The following is a 13,327-nucleotide window of genomic DNA, read 5'->3' as shown; positions in this document are numbered from 1 at the left end:
ACAGGAGTCTCGAGTTTGATCCCTGGGTGGGGAAGAAATAACAACTCGCTCCAGTATTCTTGCCTGGGAAATCCCATGGACAGAGGAGCCTGGCAGGCTATACAGTCCATGGGGTCTCTAAAGAGTCAAACACAACTTACTGACTAAACAACAACCACAGTTTATCAAAACTAAAACCCTAATAACTAGCAAGAAAGTACTCACCTCTTTTTGATTTTCTAATTCCAGCAAACTAACTCTTAAAAGCAACACATTAAGACCCTATATTTATTTAGTATTGTTGAGGAATGGGCTTCCCTCCTGCAATGCAGGAGACCCCAGTTTTATTCCTGTAGGGAAGATCCCCTGGAGAAGGGATAGGCTACCCACTCCAGTATTCTTGGGCTTCCCTTGTGGCTCAGCTGGTTAAGAATTGAGGAATATATGATCTATGCTCCAAAAAAGGACTGAGGAATAGATGATCTATGGTCCAAATGCTTAAAAAAAAAAAAAAACTGTCTAAAATCTTTTTCAATCTCCTTTGCTTTGCTGAAGAGCACATGCAACATCCACCAGCCTCTCTCCTGGAGCCCCAGGGAACAATGCTGAGTCAGGCATGTGCCCTAAGTGTTAGCCTCTCCCTGTTATATTTATTACACAAACAGCATTTCTCGTCAGCCTTTAAAGCAATACACAGTGCAGCTGCAGTTCTTCCAGGTTCTCTTTTCCACACACTTCTCCACTGCCCCAACTTCTGATCCCCATTCTGCTGTTAATTTTGGAAGAAATGGTGGCAAAACAAAATAATGAAGCTCAGTAAATCGCAAATCTTAACTATCCCAAACTAGCTCTTTGTCCTATAGAAGGCTTCACACATCAGAGGTTTATAAAATGCTTTGATTCTGTGCCTCAGGCTCTTTCCTGATATTTCTGTGTTCATGCCTATGTTCCACATGATAAAGCTTACTATATGCCTGATTAGTGGAGCAACAGTCTGGCTTACTGGAGAAGGAAATGGCAACCCATTCCAGTATTCTTGCCTAGAGAATCCTGTGGACAGAGCAGCCTGGTGGGCTGCTGTCCATAGGGTCGCACAGAGTCGGACACGACTGAAGTGACTTAGCATGTGTGTGTGCACTGGAGAAGGAAATGGCAACCCATTCCAGTATTCTTGCCTGGAAAACCCCAGAGACAGAGGAGCCTGGTGGGCTGCCGTCTATGGGGTGGCACAGAGTCAGATACAACTGAAGCAACTTAGCAGCAGTCAGGCTTACTATGTCTTGGACCAGTTACTTACTCATTCACATCCCTCTAAGAATGCTCTTTATTAACAGGATGCTTTGCAGTTAAAGATTGATGTCTGTCAGTATTAGGCAGTAGATTAATTTCAAAATATAATAATGACAAAGTCTTTTTTTAATACCTAAAATGTCATGGACATTTTATTAAGAAAAAAAATTATAGAATTAAGTATTAATTTTCTGCCACTACTTGAGGGTCAAGACTCTTTCTCCTCTCAGCCGTCTCTTCTATATACTGGGCTGAAAAATTGGTGATTGGAAAGTGGGAAGTGGACTTTCTGATGATGTAGTCACATGCACATAAATACTACCAGGCAAGAAATAAGAGTGCTAACAGCAGTCACCCTATTAACTATGTGTAAAATACAGGTAGATGATTAATTTGAAAAATTCCACAATTATTTTAGGGAATAAATGCAAGTGATTATTTCGTCATTTACATGCAGGAAAGAAAAAAATACTTTTAGTAAAGAGATGCTTTGACTTTGAGACATTTCTGTAACACACTGTATTGAGTATACTTTTCTATTAAAAAAGCATTATCATAAAACGTGTAATACGGCTACAAAGGAAGGAAAAATAGAGGAGTTTTTCAGACTATGCCTTTAATTTAGCATTCAGAATAATACCCCTGGGGAAAAACCAGCACCGTGGAAGGATTGTTTGTTGAATTCCTGATAATGCTGACTATTTTATAGATAAAATTTCAAGAGACTGACCACGTTTTTTTAAAAATATTTTTTTTTTTTTTTTTTTAACTAGTGAGCATGGCACCAGGCAAAGAAGTTTAGAAAAGAAGTCCATATATAAAGAAAGAAATAGCAAAATATCTTCTGGTCATAATTTAGAAGGAAACTATAAAAAGGAGACAGTTTTCCCCAATTTGTCTCTTCCTCAGAAGAGTATAAGCACAGGCTCTCAGTTCCGTGATATCCTCAGCAGGCCTCGGATGCGTCTGACGAGAGCTTGTATGAAACTATAGCGAGATCGCACTTTTAAATACAATCCTTCAATGTCCAGAAGTTTCTTCTGTAGTGATTCTCCAAAAGCGCTGATAGCGTCAGCCTGAAGCTAGAGGTAACACGGGTGACATTTCATGATTAAGTAGTCTCAAATATTTCTTTTATTCTTTGTCTTCCTATTTAAAATACCTTTGAATTTTTGTAATGTGATCCTTTCTCAGATGCCAAATTAACTCTACATTCACATTTTCCACCCTGAAGTTTATTGGTATGATAGTAACATTTTTCCTTCTTGTATAAGTATATACAGTTTTAAGTTTGCTTTAAATTGCAGTAACTGTTGATATATGGAGTTTCCAGACCATAATGCCTATTAATTACTGAACTCCTACTACTTTCTAAGCACTACCCTGGCGTCTCACACATGAAGGCCTCATTTGATTCTGACAAAACACTTCGAGGTTGAATTATCACTTCCATTTCTGAGCTGAGGAAATGGAGGCTCAGAGGCTAAGTAAGTTGCTCTGAGTCACACAGCTATTAGGTTGCTCTCCCAGAATTCAAATCAGGTCTTTGCATGCAACTGTGAAAACTTATTATCTTATTTACATACCAGGCTTTGCCTTTGTACTTGCAAAAAAAGAACAAAAGTATGAGAACAGAACATTACCTGGTCTATATCATGCTGGCTCACTGTAGTCAGCCCACTTCTAAAATCCAGATTGCTTTCCGAAGCAAAGGCATCTAGAGATATAAGAAACAGTCAAACTAGGTTTGCAGGTGTGTCTCCTCCACAGAAGAGAAGAACACAGTGACAGTGAGCCACAGTGTCTATGACAAGCACGGGTCAAAGCTGAGGACTCTCTTTTAGCTTTCAGTAAATGGAAGCTCCTAGGAAGCATTTCACTGTTCCAGGCCACGGTTCTCAAGCTTTCCTTCTGTTTCCTGCCACTTAAGGGATCCAATACATGCTCATCAGTCACAAAAGATCCCTTTAGCAATGAGCAACATGGCCAAGGCTGACCCATTTCCACTCCTCTGGACCAGAAGACTCTGGACCTGCGTCAGCCATTAACTGTGAGAAGCTGAGGAGCAGCTGAAGACAGCCTCTAAGACGCTCTTGCACTCTGCACAATCTCCCATGGGCAGAAGGGAAACACAAAAACTAGCTATGCCTAGTATCTAAGTAGTTACTTAGTTACCTAGTCCATGCTTTGTAACTAGAACAGTCAAAAGTCCGTTAAGTGTAACTAACTTTTCAAGGTGCTAAAATCTGTAGGCATCCGTGGTTCACTAATTTTCAGAATAAAGTTTACCTTGTAGCTTTCTGCTTTTAAATAAGGACCTGGAGGCAAATAAGGAATCCTGAGAATCGGTGGGTGTGCAGTGTAACAAGTAGTACTCCAGATGGCGCCAGAGAATAAACAGGCAGGTCTCTATGATGACTACAGGGGAGAGGCCAGATTCAAGGAAAATAATCTCATCACACAATTTTACAAACCAATTTCTGAGACTGCACCATTCAGTGATGTACCCACAGCTTCAGTCTAACAAGCTGGTTGGAAGGTCTCTCCAGAAAGCAGCAAGCTGTGCTGAGAGGAAGGAGGTCAGACCCTGGGGCGCAGTGCTAGCAGAGCCTTCAGCATCCTTATCTCCTGTCTGGACACAAAGTATCTGCATATGTTATGAGGATTACTAGTTACTCTAAAGAGGAAGAAAAAATTTTCCATTTAGAAATATGTCAGGCATTTAACCAGAAGAAAATAATGGTAATTATGTCCCTTTCCATTTGGTTCTGATACCCAAATAATGTGAGAATAAGAGTTCCTATATTTGAATATTCCCTTGGCGGTCACCCTTCAAGCACCCTGCAGTCTCGATGGCTGCATCAAGGATACAAGAACAAAGGGAAAGCAGTTTAGCTCGATTGTTGATCAGCTTCACCAAACGCCGCCTTGCTAGAACATATTTCTGGGCAGTGGAGATTTTATCAACACCAGCAGGCATCACCGACTGACACAACTAAAAAAAAAAAAAAAAATCAAACAGTATTAAGAATGACATATATTGTAACAAAAATGTAACAAAAATCTACTATAAGCAGTCATTTGTGATAAGTACTGTGAAAAACATTCAAGTGAATTTAAACATCCTTGTAGACAATAGTTTAGCATCTAGTTAGGAAGCTAGTAATTTAAAAAACAAGAGCCAAAGAAGCAGTTGAATTCATAAATGAACGTTCATCTCTGGCGTTTTGAAAAAGTCCCGTCTCTCAAACAGACGTTTCCAATCTATTGATGGGCCAACCAACACCGAATTCCCTGTCAAATTAAAACAAAACTGCATTTTCAGTGGAGAATATCTGTAACAGCTGTTAGGCATCTTCTGAAGAAAATACAAATGAGACTTGTAGATCGTAACAAATGTACGATCATAAACCAGAAACTCCCCTGGTCCCTCCCCCATCTGGCATACCTGCAGACCCTGGGGAGCGGCGGCAGCTGGGGAAGGGCCACGTGCTCTGTTGTGACACTGCAGCTCCTCCTGCGAGTGCCGGCGTCACCAGCAAGCCACACTCGAAGGGGAAGGGCTGCTGGGTGTACACCACTCAACTTCAGGGATCACCTGAACCCACTCAGTAACGCCTGCCCCCACCTGTACTTGCTGGCTGTGTGGCTTTGGGTAAACTATGCCCTCTTTCAGTGCCTCAGTTTCCACATCTCAGAAAGAGAAGGAGCAACAATATCTGCCTCATGTATTCAGGTGGCATGTGGAGCTCAGGGCTGAGCACATCATGAACTCTCAATCCCTAGAGTTATCGGAAGGTTGCAAAGAGGGAGTGGGCTCTGACCAGTCTTGAGGGTGACATGCTACAATTTAGAAAACCTAGTGTGAACCAGGAATGGCGGAATGGTTCAACAACCAGGCCGCCACAAAGTACGCCAGGAGGCTTCAGCACTGGCCACGGGACATTTTACAGTTCAGCTGTGCCAAATGGTAAGGAAGGCAGGCTACTTAGGGAGCAAGCCCAGTAACTCAGCCTCTTCAGTTACAGTAAGTGCCAGGGAATGGTTCTGGGTAATTGAGAGAAGGTGGTCAAGTCTGACAGGCCATCCCATTTGTCTGAAAAATTCACTTAACAGATACTGAAGATGTTGGAGGGACAGAGACATCTTACCTAAGGAAATCACTTCTAACTGAAAAAGCATCTGCAATAGAAACCTAAGTTTCTCAGGACAGATGTTTACTGTATAAATTAACAAACTCTTTATTCAAAGGCCAACTGCATTTCTACTGGGAAAAGCAGGAGGTTTCCTTGAACAGGTGCAACTTTTGGTCACTCAGTCAAGTTTCTACACTTATGAGGTGTAGTACTTAGGTGAGGGACTCTTCTTCAAGCCACCACAGAAGAGTCATTGGAGTTCCTTTTGTCTTACTGCATGCATCATCTTTACTTATCAGTCTGACACTGGTCCCCTGCCTTAGCAGGAAAAGCAATGGCTTCTCAGAAGTCTCCATTGCCCATTATAAGCTTCATACCTCTTTTATCTCATCTGGGGGAAGCTGCTCGACGTTCTGTAGCTTGTTGACACTCCGTCGATGACTGTCATAATAGCTGAAGAAATCATTAGCGCTCTGTCTCAGCAGGTAGACAATAATGCCCAAACCAGGCAGGTGCCAGTATGGAACCACTGGAGCTTGGGTATCTAATAGAGTTGATTAAAAAAAAAAACAACAATGTTCTACCTACAGCCATTTTATATGAATTTCAAATAACCATTTTTTTAAAAAAAAGGAAAGCCCAGGAATTGAAAGGCATGTAAACTATTATTAAAAACAATCCAGGACTACTTTTAAACACCACTGACAGTTCAAAGGAGTGGTTAGGAGCTACTGTAATGAGGAAGGTATATAAGGCTAGAGCCTTGAGACAATAAGTAAGTCTGGCTGATGGACACTGAGAAAGCTTACCCTTTACTGGGTGAAGACCTCTTTGAGAACTCTATGGAAGCTATAAGCCTATACACCCATCTCTCTACCACCCCACCACCCCATATGCACAGATACAGCTTACAGTTTCCTGACCCCAGGTGAATAAGTCCTGCCTCATCCTATGGCTTTATTTATATGGATTCATTTCCAGTCTGCATCTTTCTGGCTGCTGAGTTCCCAGCTCAAAATTATTCTTCCAAACAGACAAGTAGAATACTAACACATAGCTAAAAAACAGATATCAGAATTTTTAAAGTTTAAGTCTTCCACCACAATAGTTCCATTTGGCTAGCAAAACAAAATGATCTGCCTTTTATGTGACCACTTTCTGATGAAGGTGGAAAGGAACAATGTGATGCTGGAAAAACTGTCTATAGAGGGAAGCAAAACTAGAGAGCAGTAACGTTATTATTCTAGATTTGGTTTGTGTGGTACAAATAAAGCAATTTCCTCTTGCAACAAAGGGATTTCTTTGAGAAACACCTTAGTAATTTCAAGTTTAATTTGGAGACAAAGTTTGTTTAATGGCCCCAACTGCCATGAATACTGAGGGAGAGATGTACACTTGCTTCCTTCACTGCCATCTCCCTGAACTTTGCTCTAAATTCAGATCTCACAGACCTTCACATGGAGGGAAAAAGAAGAGTCCTTTGTCAACGGATTTTGCCTAGACTCATCTAATTTGCCAGGTCTCCTTTACCAGTCTTCAATGAGGATGTGACAATCTTTATGACACGGGTCATCAAAGAGAGCCTTCTCCTAGTGAAATTAGGTATGCTGGTCCCTGGATAACATTTGTGAGACCTCGACTTGGTAGGAAACTATCCACAAATACGATGGTCTAATGCTGAGAGTATTTCAAATTTCTTCAGGAGTTCTTATACAATAATTTGCTCCAGTCTAGAAAATATTCAGAGGCACCAGACTTAGACATCAGATAAGGATGGCTCATGAGATATTTAATTACAGAAATAGATGCTACGGGAAAGAGAACGAGGTCAAGGAAATAGAAGTCCATTGATCACAAGGAACAGTAAATATACTAGATGATAACAACAATACAAGAGCAATAATAAAAATAATAGCTAACACTGATGTCATGCTGTCAGGCACTGTTCTAAACCACTTTATACATATTAACACATTTAATCCTTACAATAATTCATTAGAGGACACCTTGTTATTACGTCTACTTTACAGACAAAGAAACTGAGTCACTAAGAGCTAAGTCATTTTTCTTGAGTCACCTGTAGAACTGGGCTTCAAATCCAGGCAGTTCATCATCAGGCTATGCTCTTAACCACTAGGTTAACCACTAGGTTAAACTGTCTCTCTGTAACTATTCTAGAACCTGCTAAATACCTACCCAATTATATGTCTAGAATTGGCAGAGGAATATGCTTTATTAGTCCTTAAAAAAGTCTGAAGAAAAATAAATCCAAATTTATGTGGTCAATTGATTTCTGACAAAATATATCAAAGTAATCAAACAAAAAGATAAACCTTTTCAGCAAATGGTACTAGACCTGGACACAGGCTCATCACTCGTCATCAAAGAAATACAAATTAAAACCACAATGAGATATCACAACACACCCACTAGAACAGCTGAAACTTAGAAAGACTGACAAACCGAGCACTGGCAAGGATGTGGATCAGCTAGAACTCTTTACGTGGCTGGTAGAAATGCAAAATGATTTTCACTTTGTAAAACAGAATGGCAGTATCTTAGCTAAACATATCACACAAGCCAGCAATTGCATTCCTAGGCATCTAATCAAGGGATATGAAAACATATGTCCACATTAAGATCTATATCCACACATTCACAGCAGCATTACTCACAACAGCTAAACATCTGGAAATAACCCAAATGTCTATCAACTAGTGGATAGATAAATTCATATGGAATACCAGCCAGAGATAAAAAGAATGAAACAGTAATACACACACGAGTGGATTTCAAAAACACTGAGCTAAATGAAAAGTCAAAACACAAAAAAGACTACACGTTGTATGATTCTATTTATATGAAATTCTGGAAAAGGCAAAATAATAGACACCTTGACCAAAGGGTCAAAGGAAACAATCAAATGTAAAGGGACAAAAAGAAACTTCAAAAGATGAGGGAATTATTCTATATTTTGGCTGTGGTAGTGATTCCACACTGCATAAAATTACAAAAATTACTCAAATGGTCCACCTAAGATGGGTGAATTGTGTTGTATGTAAATAACACTTCAATAAAATTCTCTTAATCCCACTACCTAGGACATTTATAACAGAGTAAGACTAACCCCAAAACGATTCTCAGAAATCTCAACCACCAGTCCATCACAATACAATCACCAAGATCCAAATGGGCTTTTGGCCTTTGAGTGTCCCATGGAAAACGGCTTTAACCAATCCATAATACTGCCTTAGATTCCTAATCTTCCCTACTGGGTCATTAGGAAATCACAGGCTACATGAGCCTACTAAGTATCTAAATTTTACTGTGCTGTGATATGGAAATTTGGAGCTATCAAAGAAAATCCAACTGAGATACTAAAACTCAGTTTAACATGATTTAACATACAAACTGTCTGCAATATTTTCATACTTCTCACCTAGCTAGCTTAGTCTCCAATCCCAGACTCTATGGGGTCTCATGCACTATATAAAACTACACTCTCCCCACATGGCTCTTCCAGATTCATTCTCAGAAAATCTTAAATTTCTCTATTCTTTCAAGCTCTCCAGCTGTATCCACAGGTCTGACAACAGTACTTCTTTATCACTTCTTCTTAAAGAAGTCGATTTTAAAATTCCCCATTCATTACTGGTTAAAAAAAAAAAAAAAAAGGTGCAACTTACTGGAGCCAACTAGAGCTTCTCATAATCCTAGCAACTTAATTCCTCAAATATAGAAAGAAAGAAGCAGCTCACCTTGTCGGGGCCCATCTCTGTTAATGGTTTCTGAAAGGCTAGGGGTGAAGAGACACACAGCATGCTGGAAGGTAGGGGAACTCTGTAACATGAGTGACTGGCAATATTCCATGACATTGGCACAAATCTACAAAGCGAGAATAGCAGTAACAAACATAATTAGCTCCCCAAATGCCTCATCTCATGGAAATCCAGATGTGAAAGAGAACAAAGTTAAGATCAATTTGTAAAATTACAACAAAGTTACAAATCAATTTTAAAATTATCCACATGTATTGTTTTTCTCAAATATTTCCAGAAACATAAAAACCTTAAAGAACAGTTACATAACTGTTACTCCTCTCACCTGCTGCATAGCCAGTTCAATCTCATCTTTCCTGCTCACTCTATCTCCCTCCACATTATCATCTTGAAATTTAAACTGACGCAGTTTGTCAGAGCCACCAAAGCGACTTAGTAGTCCTAAGCACTGGCGCTAGGGAAAGAAAAGACAAAAAATGGAAAAAAGTTCACACCTAGCTGGATATGTTTAAAGTTAGTGACCTCTCTTTCTTGAGGGAGATAAAGAAAAACTCAGCTCAGTGGAGAGTGAAATCCTGTTTAATGTGTCTGATTTCTGACTTCCAACTGTGTCAACTGTAAGTTAATAATACTAAAATCCATATTTTTGCAAATGTATTTACTTGGCAGACAACTCATTAAAATATTAATTTTTTAGCAGTTAACACCCACTAAAGTCTAAGTGTTTGCCCAAAATTTTTTGTATCACACCAAATAATTCCTTAGTAGATACCCATTAAATAAACACCAATCAATAAACACTGAGAAGCAAAGTGAGATGGTGAACAGAAGCAGATCTGTGATCATTTTGTCTACCAAGGCTCAAATTTAAAGGCTCTGACTCCTCTGGCTTCTTCTGGGGATGTCATCAAGGAGTTGGGAACACAGAAGTGACCTTGGCAGATAAAATGCAAAGGTCATTTGTTTGACATGTTGGTACTTTTCACCTGAGAATACAGTTGTTCCTATGGTTTTCAGCGGGAAAGGACGAGTTTCGCAAAATTGGCAATATATCCAAAATCAGACATGTGGGTTCCAATTGCAGGCACATGACTTTTTGCTATTTGTCCTGGGACTAGTTACTTAACTTCTTCAAGCCTCTGCGCTCACATTTCTAGAGTGATAATAGCAATTCTCACCTTGTAAAATTATTGTTTGGATTAACCGAGACACTGAATTATATTTAAAGTGCTTAGTACAGTGTTCTCCACATAGTAAATGCACAAAAAAAATGTGTTTGAAACATTGGTATTATATACACACACATCTACATACACATATATACCTACATATTATATAATATCTACTTTAAACTGATGTTAGTTTAAATAGAAAGTTTGGATAAGGCAAAAGAGACTAAGGAGACTGTAATATAAACTTATTTTGTCAAAACAGCTGTATCTATTTTTAAAACTTAAAACTGGCTGTTTGCTACGCTGACAGTTAGAAGGCTGAGAAAAAAAAAAAAAAAAAAATCCAGAGTATTTTGGCCTGGTTACAGAGAACACAAGCCCTTCTGGAGTGCTATCTGATAATGACTCAAAATGTACTACTTACATTCCCTAGGTCCCAGAGATAACAGTAATATTATATAAAAAGATGATGGCAGCCATTTTTCCTTTGGAAACTTGAAAAACAGTTCAAGAAAAGAGGATTGGTTATGACAATTACTGTATAAAAACAATGGAATATAAATTCTACTATATAAATATAATTCCTCTGTAGCCCCAAAAAGGGAAGATGTCTAGATCAAAGCAGGCCAGGAGGCTCCCAGAAGGACTGTGATAAAATATTGAATTGATACGCTATCTACTATGTTTGAATATATTGAAAGGAGATTACACAACTGGAGGAGAGTTTGAGAATAAATTAGAAGCACAAAAACCAAGCAAACAAAAAAAAGCAACAATTATTTACTTTAGGGAAAACATAATGTATAGAAAAGTAACATATGGTCCATCCGTGGTTTATTTATAAATGACATTTACACAGTAATAATAATATAACACCAAATGTTAATCTAATCAAAATTATGATATGATTTGTTGAATTGGGGGTGGGGGCATGTTATAAGAGATATACATATTATATGATGGAAGAACAGGAGTAAAGAGATCTAAATTCTTATCCTCTTTGATGGAAGGTTGATAGATGATTCTTAAAATTGGAAAATCAAGTAGCAGCAACATAAGCAATTTAGAGATATGAAAGACTCAATTACAACCACTGCTAGGTTTACCCAAATTAAGGGAGCCGTATAAGGAGGATGAGAAAGGATTGTTGTATTTTATTATAAGTTTTACTGCTGCTCTTTAAAGATGTAAGAATCAAAAAAATTTTTTAATTTAAAAAATAAAAAAGAAGTAAAGAATCAGCTACCTGGAATCTTCCAATATGTCCCTGTAGCTCCATTAGTGATCCTTCATTTACATCAACATCAAGTTCACTTAGTATACCTGTAAAATTTAGAATTGTTTTTAAACGTAGTTTTGTAATTGACAAAATATAGACATTAAAAAACTAGGAAGAGTAGTTTTACTCTTTCACATTCTTTAATGCACGAATAGACACAGACTCTGTCATGAAGGAGGTTTGAGAAATACCTTAGAACTTTACAGATTGTTAAGTGTACCACCACATGTTCAGTCATAAGCAAACTAAATCTAGATTGGATCAGTGATTCAAAAGTGCATTTTAAAAAGTCTTTTGAGAAAAATCTATTTTTTATTTTTAAATATAAAACAAAATTTTCTAAACTCCACGGTAAATTACTCTCTTATGAAACAGTTCAGAATATAAAACACTAAGAATGAAATGCATTCCTTTTTTCTTTTAACTCTTCTATGCATCATTTGATTTTTTTTCTTTTCCCTTAAGCAAAGTATAATTTACACATACACAAAAAAGCTTCCATTCAATTTTTCAGTTTGGGCCCACTACAAAATCCCTATATTAAGCTGATCAACCTTTTATAGTGCCATGGATTCCCTTTATTTCTACTGAGCCCTCCAAGTAAACCCATGGGCCATTATTCCCATTGGTTTATTTCTTTGTTCCACTACTGCAGCCATACTGAGAACCCAGGTGACCCTGTGCTGGCCACCCTAACTTTCCATGTGTTTTCACAATCCTTTTAACCCATTTCTTACTTCCAAGCATATGCTCCATAGCACATAACCCAGAACCTTATCCTTTGTTCCTCATAATGACAAGCTCTCCTCTTTTTAGATTTCCCAGCCCATCACAAACCCACAGAAGACACTCACATCGCCTGGCAGGTGCTGTCACGTTACCTCACCTGCGCTCCACTGCTCCACTAGATCCAATCCCTTCCCACCCTCCACCTCCACTTGGAGTCTGCTCCCAGAGTCACTTTATTTAATTATTTTCTAAAATTACTCTGCCATAGAGGATTTTTCCTCACTATTTGAAAATGTGTTCAGGTCGCCCTTATATGCCAAAACAAAACAAAATCAAGCAAAAAGCTGATTAATATCAAATTCTTGAAATATTTTTTCTACATTTGCTGCTTCTGATTCTTATGCCATCTTTTTCCATTTTAACCTCTTGAGAGTCAGTCTGCACTTAACACTATCACACTGCACTTAACTTTTCTTATCTCTTCAACCTGCCTTGCTGTTCCCCAGTTCTTTCATCCCTCCTGCTGCCTCTATTTAAAGAAAAGCAATCTTTAGATTCTTTTTTTACTGCACTATGTGGTATGCAGAACTTCCCCAACCAGGGATCGAACCTGTGTCCCTGTAGTGGAAGCACAGTCTTAACCACTGGACCACTGGGGAAGTCCAATTCTCAGATTCTTAAGACTTCTGCTACAAGGCACCTCAGTACTGTGGACCATATGTATCACCCTCAACTCTAAAACACTTTACAGAATATCCATGGGTCACAGATAAAAAATTAACCTCCTGGTAAGTAGTTGAGAAGGTACAACATATCTGGTTCTAGGCTAGCATTTTAAACAAAAACATAGGATGAAATTGTAGAACAATACAAAACCATATATGGAATCAAGGGCTGAACTGGGAGTAGGGTTAACAGGAGCATAAATTATTTTCAAAAACGATTCCAAAAAATTAGGAGGTA

The 13,327-nt window shown here is 38.5% G+C and overlaps 1 protein-coding gene across 3 annotated transcripts in view; it reads right to left on the bottom strand.

Moving 5' to 3' along the window:
- Positions 1-1,868: 1,868 nt before the first annotated feature.
- Positions 1,869-13,327, bottom strand: part of NUP205 (nucleoporin 205) — a 78,199-nt gene continuing 66,740 nt past the window's right edge. For all 3 annotated transcript variants that reach the window (XM_081533011.1, XM_081533010.1, XM_081533009.1), the window contains exons 36-43: positions 11,603-11,679; positions 9,510-9,638; positions 9,164-9,290; positions 5,783-5,949; positions 4,141-4,264; positions 3,559-3,687; positions 2,913-2,986; positions 1,869-2,351 (exon numbers count right to left, since the gene is read on the bottom strand). In XM_081533011.1, coding sequence (XP_081389137.1) covers positions 2,199-2,351; positions 2,913-2,986; positions 3,559-3,687; positions 4,141-4,264; positions 5,783-5,949; positions 9,164-9,290; positions 9,510-9,638; positions 11,603-11,679 — 980 coding nt within the window. In that variant the 3' untranslated portion in view covers positions 1,869-2,198. The remainder of the gene's footprint in view (positions 2,352-2,912; positions 2,987-3,558; positions 3,688-4,140; positions 4,265-5,782; positions 5,950-9,163; positions 9,291-9,509; positions 9,639-11,602; positions 11,680-13,327) is intronic.

Source organism: Giraffa tippelskirchi, chromosome 10 (assembly GCF_054371585.1).
Source record: "Giraffa tippelskirchi isolate mGirTip1 chromosome 10, T2T-mGirTip1v1.2.pri, whole genome shotgun sequence".
Lineage (NCBI taxonomy): Eukaryota > Metazoa > Chordata > Mammalia > Artiodactyla > Giraffidae > Giraffa > Giraffa tippelskirchi.
The sequence above is the reverse complement of the archived record's forward strand: the minus strand, read 5'-3'. Positions and strand labels throughout refer to the sequence as shown.